The 24254-nt window shown below is 37.9% G+C and overlaps 1 protein-coding gene across 3 annotated transcripts in view; it reads right to left on the bottom strand.

The window, feature by feature from the left end:
• Nucleotides 1-24254, bottom strand: part of sphkap (SPHK1 interactor, AKAP domain containing) — a 487158-nt gene that overhangs the window by 280564 nt on the left and 182340 nt on the right. For 2 of the 3 annotated variants that reach the window (XM_051923013.1, XM_051923011.1), the window contains exon 2: nucleotides 19847-19926. The exons of the other annotated variant lie outside the window; for it this stretch is intronic. In XM_051923013.1, coding sequence (XP_051778973.1) covers nucleotides 19847-19890 — 44 coding nt within the window. In that variant the 5' untranslated portion in view covers nucleotides 19891-19926. The remainder of the gene's footprint in view (nucleotides 1-19846; nucleotides 19927-24254) is intronic. 3 annotated transcript variants of the gene reach the window in all.

Here is a 24254-nt window from a genome sequence, read left to right on the forward strand (position 1 = left end):
AAGAAGCATGAAAAACAAGCAAAAATTGAAACCAAAAGTAGGTCTTATCATTTTACAAATTCAATCCACTAGCCAAAAATCAAAATCAAAAAAAGAGTTCAAAAACAAAATAAACACAAAGCAAAACCATGTAGCGAATTCTTTAGTTTATCTGCAAACTCAGACAGGAAGAAAGAATTTGGAAGGAACTTATACCTTTGATCAGGTATAACCGACAAGCTTTTGTGTTAATGGTCTAGCAACACCATCACAAAACTTCCACAAAATGGTGGCGGAACAGAATTCAAAAAGGCCTTCAAAAATGGCCCTAAATAATTATAAATATTCTAGCAAAAAATATCTATAATGGAAGTAACAAGAGAATTGAATTCTATGAGTCATAAAAGATATATTCACATATAAAGATGATAAAAAATAGGTCTCAAACATGCAAAAAAAAAAAAAAATATATATTTAACATTATCAACTGTATACTGTATAGGTTGTTGTTTCCTAATTTATTTATTCATTTTGTTGATCCAGAAGAAGCAGAGTAGAGAGTAGGGTTTGATTCACTTTACCAAGGCATTTTGAAAAATGTAGCAAAAAATGTTAAAGTAACCCAAAATGTAATATTTTTCTGCTTGCTTAAGTGTATACACATTTTACACCCACCATATTGCATTATAGAAATGAAAACACAAATATCAAATTTAATGTTCTAGATACACACATTCATTCATCCTGGCATTGTACCATTGGAGTTAAAGTGTTATAAAGGCCTTGTCTAAAAGGTTGACTAAAATCTTTGAGCACTTCTCCTATTAATAAGTCAGGCCTAAAAGGAGACAGGACAAGAGCATGTCTTAACACTTAACATTATGCTATATTACAGCTTAAATCATTTTAGATTTTTTTCACATTTATTAAGATTTTGTAACAAACAATAGCAAAAATTAATTGAACATTTAGGGAACAATTAATTATAAAATTGCAGCCATATTTTCTTGCTGTGTGCCAGAGACAAAGTAAATATATTTTAAAGTTAAAATAGGCAGCAGTTGATGACATAATGTGACAATTGTGGCAATTCACATCTGTAGGACTAATAATTTTGGTAAATATGTTTATTAATCCAGGCTACAAAATTGTCATTTCAAATATACAAAATCACAATATACTAAATAAAAACTACCAGAGCAGTATTTATCTGCTATGTTACAGTGACCATTTTTCACTCTGTAACAGCAGCCATGAAACAATAGTATAGCCATCAGCTATTTTTGTCTTTTCTGGAGTTATAAAGTCCATCTATCTTTTGATGTTTATTCTGCTAAATTTCAGAAGCATTCTTTTCTGTGCCAAAGTCTTCTGCACATTGTTTTTTTTAAGTTTTCAGCAAAATGTACTTTTTGTACTTTGTGCACGTTAGGCTGTTCTTTTCAAGTCTATCTAGCTATTTCTTTTTTCCAGCGCTGATATTTTGCTTGCTCTTTAGAAGCATTGCAGGCATTTACTCATCTCTATCTGTGTTGGCACAGATGAGTGAATCAAACCCTTATGAGTTATTCCATAAAAAGGGCATGTTGATCTTTCAAATAGCAGCAGGTCCTATTAAGGGTCTTAGCAGTGCTTGCTTATATCCTTGTCAACAGAGCAGAACTTATTGTGTATGTTATCATTTTTTTTGAAAACAATTAACTCCAGGTCATTTGTGGCCAAAGCCTATCTTGGCAAAATTGGGCACAAGGCAGGAATCGTGATATTGACTGAATGAAATACACTGCACTGGTGAACTTAGAAACCTCAAAGGGACTGATAGGCTAAGGAAGACCTCCACTGCAGATGACAGAATAATCCTGAGTATGGTAAAGTGAAAGCTCCAAACACCTGTCTAACAGATCAGAAACAGTCTTTAGGAGACAGATGTGTATGTGTCAGAGACTACTATCCACAGAAGACTTCAAGAACGGAAATACAGAGGCCACACTGCAAGATGCACACCACTAGTTAGCCACAAAAATAGGATTGCCAGATTACAGTCTGTGAAAAAGAACTTAAAAGACCTTTCAGAATTCTGGAAAAAGGTCTTGTGGACAGACAAAGATGAACCTGTATCAGAGTGATGGCAAGAGCAAAGTGTGGAGGTGAAAAGAAATTAACCAAGATCTAAAGCATACCACCTCATTTGTTAAACATCGCGGTGGGTGGTGTTATGATTTGGACATGTATGGCTACAACAGGTACTGGTCCACTTGTCTTCACTGATGATGTAACTGCTGACGGCAGTTGTATAATGAATTCAGAGGTGTATATAGACATCTCATCTACTTGAGTTCCAGTACATACCTCATCCAACAACAAGATAATGATTCCAAACATACTGCAACAGCAACACAGGAGTTTTTCAAAGCTTAATAATGGAAAATTCTGAAATGGCCAAGCCATCCACCCGATTTAAATCCAAGTGAGCATGCCTTCCATATGCTGAAGGGAAAACACAAGGGGACAAGCCCCGAACTTATTAGGAGCTGGAAGAAGCTTGTCAGAGCATCACCAGAGAAGATATTCAATACCTGGTGATGTCTGTGAATCACAGACTTCAGTCAATGCATGCAAGGGGTATACAACAGTAGTATTAAATATGACTGTTTTAATTTACCTACCATTGCTATGTACCAAAAATTATGATGGCTTGAAAAGGCCATCATATGTATGTATATGTATGTATTAAAAGTATTGTCTTTTCTACATGGTATGACGGAAATGTACGCACATACCCTTAAATTAAAGTCTGCAATGTGCAATCACGTCTAAATTTTTTATTTGAAATTTTAAAATGAGGCACAAAGAGAAAAATCAAGGAAAAATATGTCTTTGTCTCAAAGGATGGATGGCTCTGTAATTATCACCTCTGTTTACTCCACAGAAACTATCTAGTTATTAGAGATTTTTGAACTCTGGCCTTCTTATTGTATCAAAGCCCAGATGCTAAAAGGTTTGCTGCTCATATATTAGGGACCTTTCTTCCTTTGTCTGTTCATTAGGCTCCATATGTCTTGAAGATCCACCTGTTGTCTCGTACATTTTAGAGATATTGGTGTTATGCCACTGGCTACTTTCAAAACGGTGTCTTCTACATTTGACTATTGTTGCATTGACTCTTCCATTCTGTCTGCTGACTTGGAATTCTCATTTGTTAAGCTGAGTTTACTCAGTAGTTGCAGTCTTTTCATCTTTTTATTACCATATTTTCATCATCTGAATAATTTTATATTGTAATTGTATTTGCTTTGTAAATGACTGTGAAATGGCAATTCTGCATTACTTACAATAAACACTGACCGCCCGTGAAATTTAGTGGCATCCCATGTTGATGGAGTGTGGTTGTAGCTTTCTGGGGTACAACTATATTTCTTTAGTTCATCAGGCAACTTTATACCACTTATTTTTGCAGTGTAAACCTGGATTGATCAGCATACAGTAGGGCTGTGCAGTATACTGATACTAGAAAAGTACTGAAAAATGCAAATTTTAAGATGGCACAATATAAGCCTTTCATGATTTTCAGTACCAGAAGAAAACTTTAGCTTTTCTATCAAAGTCCATTCTCTTTCACTCAACACTTGCTATTGCAGTTTTGGAAAAATGCCTGTTTCATAGACTTATTGAAACAAAACCACATGATTCAATGTGATTGGAACTTCGCAACTATCAAGAGGAAAGTGGTGTGTAGTATGGCAAAATGGTGTGGAGCACCACAAAAGCTGCGGTAGGATGGGGCAGAGGGTTTAGAGTTATCCATTACAGTGGAACCTCGAGATACGATCACCTCTGTATACGAGAAATTCAAAATACGAGGAAAGTATGAGCGAAAAATTCAGATCTAAATGCGAGCATTGGCTCGCGTAACGAGCCACAAGCCAGTCTGTGGGTATAGCTCACGGCTTAGCGAGGGGGCGTGGTAGCAGTTGCGAGCCGCGATCTGCGGTGTCTGCGTTTCTCACTTAAGTGCACAGGTGGGAAACTGCCCACATCCATGATTGTTCCTGTGGCTGATGGGCTGCAGCTGCCATGTCCTCCCCGCATATATAGAGAAGCGCAAGCCGGTTAAGGGGGAGAAAAAGTAAAAGAAAAGAGAGGAGAGAGAGAGAGAGAGAGAGAGAGAGAGAGAGAGAGAGAGAGAGAGAGAGAGAGAGAGAGAGAGAGAGAGAGCGCGCGCGCAAGCAAGCAGGCAGGCAGGCAGGCAGGCAGGCAGGCAGGAAGTCGGTCGGTCGGTGCGGGAGAGCGAGCGAGCGAGCGACTGCAGGCTCGCGTGTAGCTGAACAGTGAGCTGAACAAGCTAGCCAAACAGCTGAAGCAGGACGGTGTAGAGAAGGTCAGCTGCATTAAGAGTGTCTCGCCTGTTGCAGAGCCCGCAGGTGAGACGCTAACAGAGAAGAAGCACCGGGGATTGTCATCTGTTTTTTAAAGACTGCATCCTTTTGACGTTTTAACCTCGTGTTAAAGGATTGTTATTCTTGTGTATTTTAAACCTCCACTTCACAACTGTTTTAAGGATTATTTATTTAAAGATGTATTGAATGCTCTACTGCATTTTGGACACCTGTTTGGATTCTTTTAATAATCAGTTATTATTTACCAGTGTTATTTATTAAAGGTAGACTACAGTATATATAATTTATCAGTGTTATTTGTTAGGAAAATTGATTTTTATGTTAATATATTTGGGGTGCGGAACGGATTAACTGGATTTCCATTATTTTCAATGGGGAAGTTTGTTCTAGATACGAGAAATTCGCTATACAAGCTCAGCGCTGGAACGAATTAAACTCGTATCTAGAGGTTCCACTGTATTTGGTTTGGAACCATTTTGGTACAAATACTGACATCTGAAAGCTGGTATTAATACTGAAGTCCAGTTTTTACTACCAATTGTATTTACAGTATGCTAAATACAATTCATAATATTTAATTTGTGTGCTTTATTTAGTTTGTTTTTATTTTAGAATAATGACTCTTAATTTGTCGGCTCACAGCCCATCTTGGAAATGTTCTGTAACTGAAAGGATAGGCAGGTACAAATGGACTTATTAAATCATCAATATCCATGAGGTGGTTCTCCAAGTCTGTCAAATTTTGGAAGTACATAAAATTCTGGGGTGTAGGCAAAACACAGAAATGAATTCTGGGAAAATAAGTATAAATTATTAAATTGTGTTATTGTTTATTAGAATATATTTTTTTAAGCTTAGATAAAGTGACTAGTGTGCATGTATGCTTGTAAGAATATGTAAAATGGGGGCTTGGGAATTTAAGAATAACATGTTTTATGTCTAGCCAAAAGTAAGTTAATTAGCAATCATGCAGACCATGGGAACTTATCGGTTGTCCCAAACTTTGATTGATGCAATATCTTACAGAAGACAGGGTTTTATTGTGAAAAGGGTCAGTTAACATGACCCTATAAATTCAAAGGATTTTAAAAAGGCACTGCCAAATAGATATCCTAACTTCCAAGACTAGGAGGAAAGAGAGAAACAACTGCCAAAGAGAAGACAATTTCGCCCGATTTTGCTGCCTACAGACTCCCAAGTATAATACCTGGTTAAATAAACCAAAGCCTGCAATAACCAAAGCCATAGCCACCTGAAATGAAGATTGCTGTGTGATATATCTACCATTTACATCTGGTTTCTCCTTCAAATATATAAAATAACTGAAATACTTTATTGCTTTGCTAAAGGTGTCCAGTTGTTTAGTGCAATTTAGAATTTAGGTATTGTACTCTCAGGGGTAGTGATTAGGCCTTGGCTCCTGTTAGACTGTGTAGCTCTTTCTAAGGTAGCCATCAGGATATTAAAGCCCAACAGGAGTAGCCATTCCTGGCTTTTGCTAGAGTATTCTGAAGTGTAGTCCTTTCAAGGGAAGCAATCTTGAAGACGAATCGACATGTAAATGAATCCTAACAGGGACGCCTTGTGAGCGGAATGGCTTGTAACCACTGGTAAGATATCGAAGTTGAGGTAGCTAGCCTGGGCCAGTGTTGAGATACTCTTGTTTTGCATTTGAGTTTATACAGTGCATCCGGAAAGTATTCACAGCGCATCAACTTTTTCCACATTTTGTTATGTTACAGCCTTATTCCAAAATGGATTAAATTCATTTTTTTCCTCAGAATTCTGCACACAACACCCCATAATGACAACGTGAAAAAAGTTTACTTGAGGTTTATGCAAATTTATTAAAAATAAAAAAAAACTGAGAAATCACATGTACATAAGTATTTACAGCCTTTGCTCAATACTTTGTCGATGCACCTTTGGCAGCAATTACAGCCTCAAGTCTTGTTGAATATGATGCCACAAGCTTGGCACACTTATCCTTGGCCAGTTTCGCCCATTCCTCTTTGCAGCACCTCTCAAGCTCCATCAGGTTGGAGGGGAAGCGTCGGTGCACAGCCATTTTAAGATCTCTCCAGAGATGTTCAATCGGATTCAAGTCTGGGCTCTGGCTGGGCCACTCAAGGACATTCACAGAGTTGTCCTGAAGCCACTCCTTTGATATCTTGGCTGTGTGCTTAGGGTCGTTGTCCTGCTGAAAGATGAACCGTCGCCCCAGTCTGAGGTCAAGAGCGCTCTGGAGCAGGTTTTCATCCAGGATGCCTCTGTACATTGCTGCAGTCATCTTCCCCTTTATCCTGACTAGTCTCCCAGTTCCTGCCACTGTAAAACATCCCCACATCATGATGCTGCCACCACCATGTTTCACTGTAGGGATGGTGCCGGGTTTCCTCCAAACGTGACGCCTGGCATTCACACCAAAGAGTTCAATGTTTGTCTCATCAGAGCAGAGAATTTTCTTTCTCATGGTCTGAGAGTCCTTCAGGTGCCTTTTGGCAAACTCCAGGCGGGCTGCCATGTGCCTTTTACTAAGGGGTGGCTTCCATCTGGCCACTGTACCATACAGGCCTGATTGGTGGATTGCTGCAGAGATGGTTGTCCTTCTGGAAGGTTCTCCTCTCTCCACAGCGGACCTCTGGAGCTCTGACAGAGTGACCATCAGGTTCTTGGTCACCTCCCTGACTAAGGCTCTTCTCCCCCAATTGCTCAGTTTAGATGGCCGGCCAGCTCTAGGAAGAGTCCTAGTGGTTTCGAACTTCTTCCACTCACGGATGATGGAGGCCACTGTGCTCATTGGGACCTTCAAAGCAGCAGAAATTTTTCTGTAACCTTCCCCAGATTTGTGCCTCGAGACAATCCTGTCTCGGAGGTCTACAGACAATTCCTTTGACTTCATGCTTGGTTTGTGCTCTGACATGAACTGTCAACTGTGGGACCTTATATAGACAGGTGTGTGCCTTTCCAAATCATGTCCAATCAACTGAATTTACCACAGGTGGACTCCAATTAAGCTGCAGAAACATCTCAAGGATGATCAGGGGAAACAGGATGCACCTGAGCTCAATTTCGAGCTTCACAGCAAAGGCTGTGAAAACTTATGTACATGTGCTTTCTCAATTTTTTTATTTTTAATAAATTTGCAAAAACCTCAAGTAAACTTTTTTCACATTGTCATTATTGGGTGTTGTGTGTAGAATTGTGAGGAAAAAAATGAATTTATTCCATTTTGGAATAAGGCTGTAACATAACAAAATGTAGAAAAAGTGATGCGCTGTGAATACTTTCCGGATGCACTGTATGTGCAGAGTGAAAGCTGAACAGGTAGTTTTGCAGGACATATGTGTGAATCAAGGCTAACAGTTTAGGCATTTCCAGCATATACATGTTAACCAATACAAAAAGAACCTTAGAGGTTAAAGTGCCTTTCCTTGATACATTTACACCAAAAACACCAATCCAACACTAACATGCAGTCACTGATTGAAATCCAGTAGCAGGTGTGGCTCATACCTTATGTCTCAGTGTTTCTTCACCATAGACAGGGAAGTTAAGTTGGGTGAAAAGAAGCAAAGTTAGGGATTGACCCTGCAGCATTCATTAGTTCAGACGCATCACTATCACTGAAAAGAGTGACAGTTAGTTTCAAGTTCTTAGAATGCAGTAGTAGCATTTAAACCTGCAACCTATAGTGACAACCTAATCTCTGCTGGCCCTACACTGCCCTTATCACTTGTGCTACCACTGTTTCTTAAGGATCTCAAGTTTCCATTCTTAAAAGCACCAGTGACCGCATGTGCTTTCAGATACGTAGATAAATGATTATAGCACTACACAACAGCCAGCTAATGCATAATGAAAACAAAATACTAAAAAAAAATACCAATTACCTATGCATAAAAGGCAAAGAGGCAAGCATCTGACCTTCTCAGGTGATCCTTCTTATTTGTAACACTAACTTGGTCATAAAAAATTTACGAAAAATGCAGCCAGTGATATTTCAAGTCCAATGAAAATGTAAGCACCTTAACCTTTGCCAACAAAATGTTCATATTTCTTCATTAACTTTACCACGCTCCCAATGTCTACCTCTTACATTCTCAAAATAAACTGCATAACACCTGAAATAGTTTTTTTCTTTTCTGTTCTTATTGAAACCAAATTTTTAAATAAAAGTTTGCCGATTTTGAACTAGAATACATTATTAAATCTGCTTTTCAAAGTAGGGAGGAGATGATGGTGGATCAATGAATTGGTCCTTTATCAGGTGGGCTTTAAATTACTCCTTCAACCCACTTCCTTGTAAAAGCATGCAGTCACTACTAGTTTTCCTCTTTCATTGCTTGATTGACGTCCAGCAAAAGATATACATTGACAACACTTACTGACACAACACCAAAACTTCCACATAGAATGTACATATGGAATTCAGAAATGGACTGTGATATATAGTATATTGTGAACACGGTCCCAAGAGGATGTGGCCGTTCCTCCGAAACCCCCTCTGAAACAGTGGTACAATGGGAAACAAACACAGCTTTTCATCCCCTCTTTGTGAATCATCTGCTAGCCTGCTGTTTGCTGCCATGGAGCATGTTCTGCTTGTCGCATGCGGTTTCAAACATTTAAAAGGCTGCACCACAGCTGTTCTAGTGTCTCATTGCCTTGTTTCTCTTCCCCCAGACATCCTCGTTTATTCTTTATGCTTTATTATGCTGTAATAGAGTTTCTGTTTCTTGAAAACCCTGAATGAACTTGTGCAACTTTGTGACCCAAGCGTGACAATATGCCCAGAAGGTGGAGGGTTGTCAGTTTCCTGCTGAATTCTGATTTTGCTTTTTCTAACAGACTGCAGATCCTCTTCATGGATTTTTCTGCTCCAGATATGTCGTCAACTGGAGTTTTTGCTTTTGTCCTTCTTTGTTGACAACTGATCATATGTTTCAGTTGCATGACTTCCTACACATTGCAACCAAAGCAATTTGTTTATTGTTGATTTATTCAGATGTGATCTTCCAAATACAAATTTTGTGGTTTAGTGCATTTCTGCTGGTCTATTATTGTAATGGCTCTGAATTGAAGAGTATGACATTTTATAAGAATAATCTGAAATGAATTTCAATAGCCAAGAAAAGTTCCTTGATTCTACATTAAATAGCAATGAAGGTTGAGCTCAGTGCTGGAAGTCCATAGATTTTGTTACAGTTTGAACCTCCCTGTTAACCAGTACTACATTTTAAAGATCTGAAAGGTTTAAAGTTAGTTTTGCTTAAATTATCAGAGTCGGTTGTGTTATTTTTCAGATTACAAGATGGCTGTTAGTTTTTTTCCTGTTGTCTTTATGAGTTTTATAAGATCCATTCAATAAGCATACTACAGAACAAAATGATAATAATCAGCGAAACAATATTTTAAATCATATTTAAATTCAGAACAACTCCTAACGCATTTTGATAGCTCAAAATGAAACCAGAATATCCAAAGAAACTGCAGCCTTGGGATAGATAACGTACAGCCAACATTACTGAATCCCTGCCATATTCTAAAGAAGTGTGTAAAATCCCTTGAATGGAAAATCAGTTTTATTTTTATCATTTTTTATTGGACACTTGAAGTTGGTGCATTGGAAAGTTTCTATTTTTGTAAAATAAGGCAAAAAGCAAACAATACTCAACACTCTAGTAATAATAGTAGTAGTATTGGATCATCAAAAGTATAGAGTACAGTGAAATTCTTACTTGCATATGTGACCAACATCCAACACATCACTATTATCAAGCACCATGATTAACAAGAATATATGTGCATGGTTTTAAATATGCAGTGTAAGACACAAGGCAGATTTTTCTCTAAATAGTATTACCCCATCTGGAAGTATTCCAAACACTGTTTTAAGTGGGTAGAAAGTACTGTCTAACAGGTAGGAATTTTTTCCCAATATGGTCAGAGAGTGGAACAGTTTGTAAACAGATGACTGAGCAGGGCAGATACCTGACAACATTGCCCCACAATTACAATCTTGGCTTGAGTACAATGTGTGCTGTGTTCAGTTTTTTAGTGAATTACATAATAACTTGCACAATCTGAAAAGAAAAATATTTTGTCAATGACTGATTTCCAATCTTTTCTGAAATTTGGAGTGATAGATCCCTTTGCAGCGCTGCCTCAAATTAGCTAAGGAGGAACTTTTTGAAAGAGTTGTAGTTACAGTAGAATAGCAGACATGAATGGCTCTCTACTATACAAAATACATTCCTGTATCAGATTTGTTCAGAATGTACAGTACTGATATGGTTTGGTCCGTTTATAGGAGATGGACGTCTGAAGCAGAGCTCCGCTAGCAGCGGCTTTATTTTCCCACGTATTTCATATTATTTAGAGGTATCCTGTATTTAACCCGACCAAGGGACTTCCACTACAATATACAAGCATGAGTAACAAGAAGAAAAGTCAGAAAGAACCGGAAAAGAAACTTAAAGCTGCATCGAAGTCCGGACAGACTTCCGGCCTGAGTGCAGGTGTAAGGTATGGCATCACGGAGACTGACCTGGAACAGGCAGAAGAGTGCGCAGAATTCCTGGGACCCCGCTCCATTGTATCGTCTCCAGTCGAGAGTGAAAATGGGAGCGAAGGCGCAAGTGATACAGGTCGCGAGGGATCGCCGATTTCTGAGGATCATTCGAGACTAGAAAGGGCTCTGCAGGACGTGCTCTCATCTACTCATCGCGAGCCTGTAACAGGAGCTGCATTTTCACTTGCGGAGCACGAAAGCAGAAGCGAACTGTCCGAACTGAAAGAGATGATCGCTACACAGATAGCTACACAGAAAGAGATGAACACTACACTGGCCACTGCCATGGTTACGGCCATGAATGAGCTTAAGAAAGATAACACAAATGATCTTAAGAAGGTGGCCACTGAGCTCAAGAAGGATAACAAAGATAAGGAAACGCGTCTATTTGAACGTTTCGACGTGAACTTTAAAGGCATGTTGGAGAAATTAGTGGAACACATTGAAGAAACTAACTCCAAACTGAAAAGGCTTGATGATCATATTAATGACGTTTCAGACCAGCTGGAAGACGTTAAGCAGGGACTCACGGCTCGAGTGGAAACAGCGGAACAAATGGCATCTAACGCCGATGAAAAAGCCACAGCTGCGAACTCGGAATACAAAAAACTTGGAGACAGACTTGCAGCCCCGGAGGATGGGTGCAGAAGAAATAATATAAGAATTGAGGGTATACCTGAGAAACGAGAAAGCTCAAGCCCAGTGAAATTTGCAGTAGAATTACTGTCTAAAATAATTGGAGATGACTTTAAACTCAACAATGAGATAGCCACGGCTTATCGCACAAAGATACCAAGCGCCTTTAAATCTAGGTCTTTTATTGTCCGCTTTGAACGACTAAGATGTAAGCTTGATGTGATGGCACTTCTCAGACACAAGCAAGAGATTATATTCGAAAATAATCTTATTCGTATTTTTCCCGACTTCTCACCATCAACAGCTGCAAAACGCAGATCCTACAACGACATTAAAAGTAGCTACGGGAAGCCGATATCAAATACAGCCTCTTGTATCCTGCCAAACTGAAAGTGGAAGTTCAAGATGGACATTATATTTTCTTCAGCAAAGAAGAAGCTGAAAAAGAATTAAAGAAGCTGTTTCCGACACTTTTTTTGAAAGTTAATTAAAATTAAAGAGCCGTATTCTATCAAGGCACGGGAAAGACCTATGATCTGATCGCTGGATCCATGTTTAAAGAGACTGGTATTATAATTATACATCTCTTATTTTCTTTTTTTTTTTTTTAATCTTAATATCTTAACTTAAAAGCGCTGAAGATTATTTCAAGATTAAATATTGTTAATGAGAACATTTTCGGCAGATAGTATTAAGGATTTAACTGTAAAAGATATCTCTATTTTAATTCTGTAACGCCGCTGCAGGGTGGGGTTTGTTTTGTTTTGGACGTGCTCTGTCTCTTCGTATGTCAGAGGACTGGAACATCGCGAAGTGGGGTCTAGCCTCATGTGGGGAGGCAAAATGGGGGGGTGGGGGGATAAAGGGGGGAGAGAAGGAGAGCAGGTTATATCTAATCTATTCTTATAATCCTTATAATTATAAATATCAATGCAGCAACAGGCTAACATGCAACAACTCCTGGGGAATCTTGAAACTAAGATTAAAACTGCCATATTACCAATTAAAACTATAAAATGACATTAAAAACTCAGAATCAATGTCTCCATGATGGGACAGTTAACTTTGTGAGCTGGAATGTTAAAGGCCTGAATCACGAATTAAAGAGAAAGAAAGTATGCTCTCACCTAACAGGCTTAAACGCTAAAATAGTATTTTTACAGGAGACCCACTTACTAACCAAGGATCAGTTCAGATTACAAAAAGACTGGACTGGCCAAATGTTCCATTCTAGCTTTATAAAGAAAACTAGAGGGGTGGGAATTCTCATACATAGAACAGTTCCATTTGTAGCATCAGAGGTAGTGTCGGACCCAGAAAGGAGATATGTGATGGTCATGGGCAACTTATATAACAGTAAAATGATTTTGATAAATGTTTATGCACCCAATGTTGATGATAAGGAATTCATGCAAAATCTATTTGCATCCATTCCCAATGTGAACACTCATAAAATTATAATGGCTGGGGACTTTAATTGTGTTTTAAATCCACTCTTAGATAGGACTCCTGTGACAGGGGGGACGACATCTAATACTGCAAAGATAATTACACAGTTTTTAAATGATCACAACTTATCAGACCCCTGGAGGTTTCTTAACCCAAACTCAAGAACATATTCGTTCTACTCACCAGTGCATTATAGCTACTCAAGAATTGATTATTTTTTTATAGATAATAATTTCCTGCCTACAATTAAATCATGCAAATATGACACAATTGCTATCTCTGACCATGCCCCTCTAGTCTTGGAGCTAAAATCAATAAGCCCCTCGTACTCACCTCGCAGATGGCGTCTTAACCCTCTTTTATTGGCAGACGAGAACTGCACAGAATTTATATCCAAACAAATCAGCTTCTTCCTAGAGACAAACACGTCTACAGAGGTTTCTGCAGGAACACTCTGGGAAACTCTAAAGGCCTTCCTAAGAGGCCAGATTATTTCATATCTTTCACATAGAAATAAATTAGAAACCAAGAAAGTGTCAGAGCTAAGAAATGAAATTACTAGAATAGATGAAGAACAAGCCAGGCGTCCAAGTGAAGCTCTTCACAGGAAAAGGCAGGCCCTGCATACAGAACTTAACATCTTAACAACTAAAGAAACTGAACAACTTATTTATAAGTCTAGACAGCATTACTATGAACACGGAGAAAAAGCTAATAAGCTTTTAGCTCAACAAATTCATAAACAAGAAGTTCACAATGCAATACCAGTAATCACCAACAAGAATGGAGAAGAAATCATCGACCATAATAAAATAATGCACACATTTAGAGATTACTATAAGTCTTTATATTCCACTGAGCCCAAAGAAGACAACACGCAATCTAATGCATTTCTGGATAATTCACAAATACCACAAATAGATGCTTTAAGTGCTGAGGAACTAGATAAACCTCTAACGCTAACAGAATTACTAGACGCTATAAAGTCACTACAAAGCGGGAAATCATCAGGCCCTGATGGTTACCCCGTAGAGTTTTATAAGAAATTCTCCACTCAGCTAGCTCCACTCTTATTGGTAACATTTACAGAAGCTAAAGACCACCAAATACTACCTCAAACATTTCGACAAGCATTAATCACCGTCTTTCCTAAACAAAATAAGGACTTGTTACAATGTGCATCATATAGACCAATTTCACTCCTGAATAATGATGTTAAGATACTCTCAAAAATCCTAGCTAGAAGGATGGAGAAAGTGCTGCCCTCGGTAATATCACAAGATCAAACTGGATTTATTAAAGGTCGACATCTATCTTCAAATCTCCGACACTTGTTTAATGTTATATATTCACCAGCAAAATCAAACACCCCAGAGATATTACTATCATTAGACGCAGAAAAGGCATTTGACATGATCGAATGGAATTACCTTTTCACTGCATTGGAGAAATTTGGGTTTGGCCCGAATATTTGTGCTTGGATTAAACTACTGTATACCAGTCCAGAAGCTTCAGTTTGTATTAATAAAATTTGCTCAGACTACTTTAAACTAGAACGTGGTACCAGACAAGGATGTCCCTTGTCGCCACTGTTGTTTGCAATCGCTATTGAACCACTGGCGGTTCACTGCCGAAATTCTCATCAGATAAAGGGGATTGTCAGAGAAGGACTGGAACAGAAAATTTCTCTATATGCAGATGATATGGTCTTATATATATCGGACCCAGAAAACACTGTCCCTGCTGTTTTAACAGCACTAACAGAATTTCAAAAGATATCTGGTCTTAGAATTAATCTGAATAAAAGTATACTCTTTCCAGTGAACTCACAAGCATATAATATTAAATTAGACACCCTACCTTTTACCATAGCAGATCAGTTTAAATACCTAGGGGTAAATATCACAAGTAAACATAAAGCTCTTTATCAACAAAATTTTGGCGTCTGTATGGAAAAAATTAAGCAAGACTTGCATAGATGGTCAACCCTTCATCTCACTCTAGCCGGAAGAATTAACATTGTTAAGATGAATATCCTTCCTAAACTTCTCTTTTTATTTCAAAACATTTCAATATATATCAATAAATCGTTTTTTAAACAGATTCAATAATAACCTCATTCATTTGGAACTCAAAACACCCACGTATCCGAAGAGCGAACCTACAAAGACCTCAGGCAGAAGGTGGCATGGCTTTACCTAATTTTCAGTTTTATTACTGGGCAGCAAAACATACAAGCCATAAAAACCTGGACACAAATAAATGCACATACACAGGCTTGGTCTGCAATAGAAGTAAAATCCTGTAGTACTTCTTTATATTCCCTGCTCTGCTCTCCAATAAATGAAAGTTATCGCAAATATACTAATAACCCAATTGTGCTTTACTCACTCAGAATATGGAACCAAATTAGGAAGCATTTTAAGATGGAAAATCTTTTATCAGTGGCACCTTTGCAAGGGAACCACCTCTTTCAACCTTCGCAAGTATATCCAGTTTTTAATACCTGGAAAAGTTTTGGGATTAAAATGCTCAGAGATCTTTATATAGACAACATATTTACATCTTTTGAACAATTACGTTCAAAATTTAACCTCCCAGCTACACATTTCTTTTACTATCTTCAAATTAGAAATTTTGTTAAACAGAAATTGCCCGATTTCCCCCACCTTGCACCCTCCACAATGCTGGAAAAAATACTGCTCAATTCCGAGGAAACAAACACTATTTCCGCAATATATAAAATCTTATTAGAGTCCCTACCTTTCAAAGATCCAAGAGGACATTGGGAAGAAGATCTCTTAATCAATATATCAGAAAAGGAGTGGAAGGTAGCAAAGCAGAGAATTCACTCGAGTTCTATATGCGCAAAGCATAGAATTATTCAACTAAAAATTATATATCGAGCTCATCTGTCTCGCTTAAAACTGTCCAAAATGTTTCCAGGCCAGGATCCAACCTGCGAGCGCTGCAACCAAGCTCCTGCCTCACTGGGTCACATGTTCTGGGCCTGCACCAAACTAACATCATTTTGGACAAAAATTTTTAAGTGCCTCTCAGACAGCCTTAGTATCACAATCCCTCCTAACCCACTAACAGCTGTGTTTGGTGTCCTTCCAGATGGACTTGAATTGGAGAAGGACAAACAAACGGTGATTGCATTCACTACACTCTTGGCACGCAGACTTATTTTGTTAAATTGGAAGAATCCTAATTCTCCTCTTATAAGTCAGTGGGAAACTGATGTTTTATATTATTTGAAATTGGAAAAAATCAAATTTTCAGTTAGAGGATCTGTACAAAATTTTTTCAAAACTTGGCAGGATTTAATCAATATTATTTTAGAATAAGAGAATTAACTATTATTGTATTTAACTCCCTTCTCCATCTCTTATTTATATAAATATTTACTTCTCCCCTTCTTTTGTCTAATGTTGCCTTATTAAAAAGCTTAAAGAAATTTTCCTTTAGCTAAGCTCTCCTTCTCAGGGGTGGGGTTTGATTTGTTTTCAAATTTGTTGGGTTATAAATGGATCTGTTTGTATGGAATGATTACAATGAAAATTAATAAAATAAAAATATAAAAAAAAAAAAAAAAAAAAAGAATGTACAGTACTGTATCAAGAAATTTAAATAACTGAATTGTGAATTTCATCAACATTTTGTTGTTTTTTTAAAACATAAAAGAAAATAAATAACATTCTCAAATCTGGTTAATTCAATCTATGGTCAAGGGGGGTGAAGCTTGTCCATACAGGGCCCACTCCCATTCACTCTCACAGACATCAGTTAACCTAACCTGTAAGTCTTTGAGTATGTGAGAGGAAAACCAGGGCAGACAGAGGTAAATCCGCACATATATGAGAAAACCGCTCAAACTGCACACTGGCAATGACGGGTATGGAGTTCAAACCCAGAATGGTGAAAATATGAAGAAGTAGAACTAGAAATTACACTATGGTAAGATATCAGTTTGAAAAAGTTAAATGAAATACATGTAGGCATGCTCCGGTCAGGTTTCTTTAGGCCTGATACCAATCACTGATATCATGTTACTAGATGGGCTAATTTTGATTTTTTTTTCTCTTTATCTCTTTAAAAAAAAAAATATATGAGGCCTTGTAAAATCAGACACAGAGATGCCTTATGTTCAATATTCAAGTGTTAAATTTGGTATTTTTATTATTACACTACAGATCACAGGTTTATTTTTTATTAACAAAATTAATTTCTGTTGGCTTATTTTTCAGTAGCAAGTAAAATACTGAAATAAATACAATTCCCTTAAAATACATACTTTTTAACTAATAAAATATTTAGAGAAATTATTTCTCTATAATACATAAGGCATTAAAGAAAATAAAATGCTTCTCAAAATTATGAGCAGGTATATTGTTAATTTCTTGTGTAATGTACTTATCTGAAACAAAGCTTAATTTAAAACAAGAAGTTTTCACCGTCTAACAAAAATACAATATATATATATATATATATATTCTTACACATTGATTCAGTTAATTGATATTGGCAATTAAACACGGCTTAAATGTAAAAATATATACACTTGCAGGTCTTAATCATTCTTAATTATTAATTGCACTACACCTTTTTTTGCTGTTATACATTTACAACATGTATACAGTTTTTTTCCAGTTTACCAGCTTGTCCTGGTGTGCAAAATATGCAATTTTTTAAATAATAGATGCTTGTATTTTCATTATATTTTTCTCAAGACAAACAAAGATGAACTTAAATACAGGACACTTGAATGGGAAATTTAACATCAAAAGCATGTTTTCCTGAATTGTACCAGTATCAATCAAAGTAACATCTGTTTAAACTGAGCAGAAATCCAGGAGATGCCTCAAGCTATATTGATTCATTTATCACCTGTGAAGAGATGGGCACCTATAACTAAAACTGGTTTACAGCTTGGAAAAGGAAGACAGACTGATTCCTCAGGCTGTATGGATTACTTTATAACCTGCGAACAGAAGGGCACCTGGAACAAAGAATTGCCAAATTGTTTTACGGCTTGGGAAAGGAGGACATGCCAGAAGAATCCCATGTGGAATTGTAAAATAAATAAGCCTCATATGAGAGTGATGTCATAAAAAGAAGAAACAGAGAAGACAGAGCAATGTCAGAAGAGGGCAGAAGAGGGCAGGAGACATGTGACTAATTTCATCTGATCATCAGCTAAAGCATTTCATGAATATCGATGCTAAATCAACGCTGCTCTGGGACATTCATCTTTGACATCTTTAACTTTTTATAAGCTTTTTCTGAAGACTTTATATATATCTCCAGATGTTGCTATCCACATTTTCTTTTGTGCCTTACTGATATTTTTGTTCTTTAATAAATACCGCATTGCTTTTAACTTTCTATACTTTGTTTTCATATCTAGAGTGATTGAAGTAATAAGGTAAATGTTTAGAGCAGCAAGAGCGGTAAAGAAGTGCCATATGATCTGAACTACAAGGCTTATCGGGCTGAGGATGAAGAGCTCTGTCCAATAATGAACAGTGCACTAAAGTAAGACATTCATTGGTTGATAAATGACATATAGAAGAGGATGTTGTGCCTTTTTTATATATGAATATATATATTTTTGGAGACCAAAAGTAATATTTAGGTCTGAGATATATCTAAGACATTGTACATTGTTCGTGCCAAAGATAAGTAAGTCTCTAGAGTGCTGGGGAGTGGTGCGTCACTCATACTTTACTTACTGTGTGTGGTACAAGTACTAGAGAGTGGTGTATAAGTCATTTATACCACACTTTTGTGGTTAGGGTCTGAGTGTATGTGTATGTCTATGTGTGTGTGTGTTAATCTTAAGGTGCGACCAACCTGGCAACAAACCTGATGAGTACACTGATCCCTGAAGAAAACAGGCAAAGGGTAAGTAGAGGGGAATATCACAGTAATAAAGAGCTAGACATTTTCAATTCTTGAGTTGTCATGATAAATATGGATTACCAGTTCATTTATACAGTACTTATTTCTGACAAAATCTTATACTGAATGACAATCACAAACAAATAATAAACACATACAAATCTTTAAAAAAAAGCTGCAAATCTATCAAATATTTTAAAAATGTTTATCAAGAAGATACAAAGCTAACATGATTAACAAGTTTAAGAAAATAAGACAAATTTTGCTGTTAAGCTAACAAGCCTATTGTTTACTAAGCAGCAATTTCAAATTCTTCTTTATGTTTTCTTTTTCAAATTGATAATGTGAGCTACTGTACTTAAGACAAGCTCATTCAACATCCACACTTAGACAAGCAGTGTCCGCTTTATTACTCCAATTTCTTAAATGTAAAGGCTAATATTCCAATCTTCTGCGTGTAAAGGAGCATTACAACTGAACTGCCATAAAGCTAAAAAATCAGATGCTGAAAGAATACTTTTTTGTGATTGGCCAATTCACTAATCACTGACTTCTGTAGTGAAAATTGGCCGATTTAAATACAGTAAGCACCGCAGTACAGTGTACATGTCCAGTTGACACTGATAGATAAATAGCAATACACATTATCGTAATCCATACCTCATAAGATTTTTAGGATGAAAGCATTAAATAAATAAATCAGTAAAATTTCAGTGCAACTGTGATTGTCCTGTAAGACACTATAAGACAATATAAACTGCCAGATCACTCAGTTCAAGTCTAGCCATTTCAGGCCATTCATTTAAAAAATGGATGTTGCCCTCCTCCAAATCTCAACTGCACAGAAGAAAAAAACAAAAGCATTTAATGCCAAAGCAACGCTGATATTGGGTTTCAGTTTTCTTACCTCTGAGTTAAGGATTTCAGCATGTTGATCAGAGCGTTTAACATGTCTCCGCAATGGCAACGACATACATAGCTTTTAACCTGAAAAAACAGAATAAGAGTTTTGGTGAAGTTTTCCTTTTTATGTCACTGCAAATGTGTTTTTATTTGGTTCGGTACAGTGGTGCTGCTGTCTCATATCTTGTGAATTGGAGCAGCACCATGACAGACCGGTCAAGTCATTCTCTCAGTATGTGTAGAGTATAAATTTTTCTCCTGTGGATTCTGGGATTTTTTTTTCCCACATCCGAAACATATTGTTTTGTTAATTACTATTTCTAATCTGGCTGGGTGTGGACAACTTTGCTCTGTGATAAACAGGCATCCCGTCTTATGTTGGTTTACACCTTTTGCCCATTGATGTTGAAACAGGCTCCAAGGCCCTGAATTGAACTAAGAGGAATAAAACATTGATAGGCAGATGGATTGAAAATGTGGACTGATTTTCATTTAATTTCAAAAAAGTGAGAAAAATACAGAGGACTCTTTTAATACTTAACCTTGATAAAAAATATATTGTAAGTGATATCACGTGGCCCATATCTTCATTCATAATTGGCACTGGGTTCAAACCGCAATGCTTGCATTCAATCTCTCAGCATCGTGAATCTAAGCAGTTCAATTTTGGCAGCATGACAGTTGTTGGCACTACACTGTAACAGGCTCACAAGTTGAAAATTATTTAATCTTATTGTTATCTCTTGAAAGGAAAAAAACAACAAATCAAAAGAAGCATATAGGCAATCCACTGTGAATTGCTTCTTTGGCAAGGATGCTTTTGCGAACAGAAATCTAAAACCTAGCTTGGTCACTATGTGTATGTCTGTGTAGTTGTCGTGTTCTCCTCATGTCTGCATGTGATTTTCCTCTTGATACTCTGACTTTTCACCTTCCTGATGAGTGATGGTGTGTGAAAGTGCCAAATGATGAACTGCTACCTGGTTCTCCCACTGCTAAATTGATAGGCACTGGCTCTTCAAAGCCTCAAGTTACAGTATATAAAATAACTAGCTGTCCCCTGCAACTCCGCCCACATAGTAGTGAAACAGGACAAACTTTAAAAATCAATAAAAAAAAATTAAAAATGTGATCATCTGTATTGACAAAAATTTATATTGATAGCTTTCATATCTAAGGGCCTGTTGACATACAATATTTTTGGTTTTGCTGTCAGAGGCAAGAATGTAGCTGTGATCTCTTTGCCAAAAATGTAAAAAGTTGGCAAGGAATCTTTGGCCAAGCGGAAGGTAGGTACGCTGCAACGTCAAACGTTGCCACAGTATCTGATCGTATTCAGCTCTGATGTGGAGAGCGTCCCCCACATGCGGAGAAGAGCACGGGTCCATGATATCTCTGCCAATGAGCAGGTACCCTCTAAAACACACATAGCTGTGATATCTCTCTCTCAAAAACATCAAACACTACTCTTTAACACTCTCTAGATGATAATGTCTGCTGAACAAACAGGTATCGCTAGCTAAGCAGAGACAAGGTACACTCCAAAATGTGGCCAGAGGTAGAGCAATTCGAATGGAGGCTGGCACGTAAGTGAGGAGGGCCCCGCCTGGCTCCCTACTCCTGGCGTCACGCATCCCCCTCCCCTCAGCCCGCAGCCTTGGTCTCAGATTCACATGAATAAATCGCTCCTGCAAGTGCACTATGATATATACCGCAATGAGAGAAGTCACAAAATCAACAGGAATGTTCAAGCAAATTATAGAAAAAAACCCAATTTTTCTGTCGTGAAAAGCGGACAGAGATACAGACAGACAGACAGACGTTGGATTTTATATATACAGTATAGAGTGTCACACACGTGCGCATGGGAAACAGCTGAAGGGCCTAAACACTAGTAATTCTATTCCAGGCCAGGTAGTGGCAGATTGTACTGACTATCTCTCTCAGTCCCTTGCAGACCTTTCCTGGGAAATCCCGCCTGTTGCCGTCCCCAAGGATGACATCACTTCCGGGCACAAGGACACCACTCCCAGTTCCTGCACTGACAACGTAATTTCCTTAACGGGCTGTTAAAGCTGCCATCTTGTCTCCATACAGGCAGTTCTGTTCTGGACTCTGACCTAAGCACATCATGCTACCAAACGAAAAGCAACTTTAGCAGCCAAGAAAATAATATACGGGTGGTTGCCCCAACTCTTTATGATGTCTCCAACTCATTATTATCACAGTGGCGTAGTCCACGGTTCCTTCCTGGTTTCTTCTGGTAAAACCTCATCCTGCCGACTACACCACTGTGATAAGAATGAGAGAGATAGTCAGTACACTCCGCTGCCCCCTGGCCTGGCATAAAATTACTAGTGTTTAGGCCCTTCAGCTGTTTCCCATGCGCACGTGTGTGACAAGAGATGTTACTTGGAATTTTTAAATTGACTCAATGTGTATTTGTGTGTAAAAGTGCCTTACCACTGACTGGCATCCTATCCAGAGTTGTTTCTTGCTTTACATCAAAACAGCCAGGATTGAGCCTGGCCTCAGCACAACCCTATAAATGAATGAGGAAGGTTCATGAAATGAATAGATGTCATTAACTGCAATAACTGTATATATATAAAATGCTAAAGGTTGTGCCCATCTGTCACAAAACTAAAACCTAATCGCAAATCACTAGGACTACAGCCTTGATCTTAGATCTTAGTTGGAAGTGTATTATGTGATATACGTTGGTGACTGCCACTGATTTATTTGGCACAGCAACCTGCTGGAACTCCTGAAATGCTGGGGCTGATCTTGTGAGGACTAAAGGTCAACATGCTTTCTAATAAATTATATTATTATTAAATAAAGTAACATTTGACATGAGATTTATATCTGTTGCAGTCATCAAAATACTGATAAAGTATCTTTGTGACTATCCTGATTCCTGTATTGTTCAAGGTGCAGTGCTTTGAGAAAATAAAAAAAATAGATGACTCAGAATTATTGGCTGTTTGGATTTATGCCTCAGTTTACTACACAGACATCATGACCTAAGAGTATGTTTTACTGTTCGCTGCTCACATTCTTCCCTCTGTGTTGCAAGTCAGCATTACCGTTAATGAAAAACACCATCAAGGTGTTTTCATTACAGAAAGTCCTGTCAAAAGTGCCCAAGCAATCACCCCTAATTTCAAGACATCTACCAGTAATTATTGGCAACAAGGCCTGTCAGTGCTTCTATTCCTGACCCTGAAAATTCTGAAATGTTAATATCTTAATTAAGTCATAAATTTGTTAATAGAATGAAAAACAATTACAGAAGGAGTAAATTAAATCATACATCAACAAAACAACCTAGAGGATATGAGCTGAGCTAATGTATGCAGACAAGTCACAAGTAACTTACCATGCCTATTGCCCAAGTGGCCTTTTTTTCCAGTGAACCCAGTGAAGACAAACCTCTCACTCTCTTGTTCCATCTCTCATTACCTGGTTAATAGGAAGCTATAGTCTCATTACACCCAACTCTGAAGTCCATTCTGGCTCTAACAGAAGCAATTTGTATTACATCCTATAATGTTTATACTTGGTACAATGGCATGCAAAAGTATTCAGTCCCCTTGAAAGTCATCATGATTTTCTGCATGACAAAAGATTTGTAAACATATTTATCCATATCATTATTTTTAATGTGAACTCTTAGCCTTTAACAATACATTTCCAAAGTCAAAATAAACCATTTTCTGTAGACATTAAACTGAGGAAGAAAAACTCCAAAGTTAGTGTTTGCACATGTATACACGTGTGTGTGTGTATACAGTATGTTGTGGACTGTAGGGAGCGCTCCAAGTCCTCAAGCACTCAATACAGACAGGCTTGGACACAAGTATAAAAGCACAGAAGAGAGTTTATACGTGAGAAACCTTTCAGGTAAGCATTTCCCACAACACCAAGCACAAAGCAACCAGTAAATAGCAAGCACACAGCAAGGCTCTAGAATTGTCTTCTCTGCTCTCTCTCGGTCACTGTCTCCTCCACTTCACCCAGCAAGCTTTTTCTCCTTACTTCCGACTCTGACTCCTCAAGTTGAGGGAGCAGGCTTCCTTAATGTAACACCTGGGAGTATTTCTTGTGTCCCATAAGCATGGTCCGGAAGCAGTTCAGTGTGAGGTGGGAGCCTGACAAAGCAGGGCTCCCCAGTCCCTGCAGTAGCCCCCTGGTGGCACCTCTGGAACACAGCAGGGCTGAGCCAACAAAGTCTAATTCCCAGTGTGCTGTGTGAAAATCTGTGGTGCTGTAGCAACCTAGGGGGGCTCCACAATTCTGAGGAGTTAATGCCCTGGTCCTTCCATTATGAAGGCATTCAGGCGCTAATTTGTGGGCAAAGATTAGCTACTGATTTTTACAGTATATAGATTACAGGTTTCTTGCATTTG

This window comes from Erpetoichthys calabaricus, chromosome 2, assembly GCF_900747795.2.
Source record: "Erpetoichthys calabaricus chromosome 2, fErpCal1.3, whole genome shotgun sequence".
NCBI lineage: Eukaryota > Metazoa > Chordata > Cladistia > Polypteriformes > Polypteridae > Erpetoichthys > Erpetoichthys calabaricus.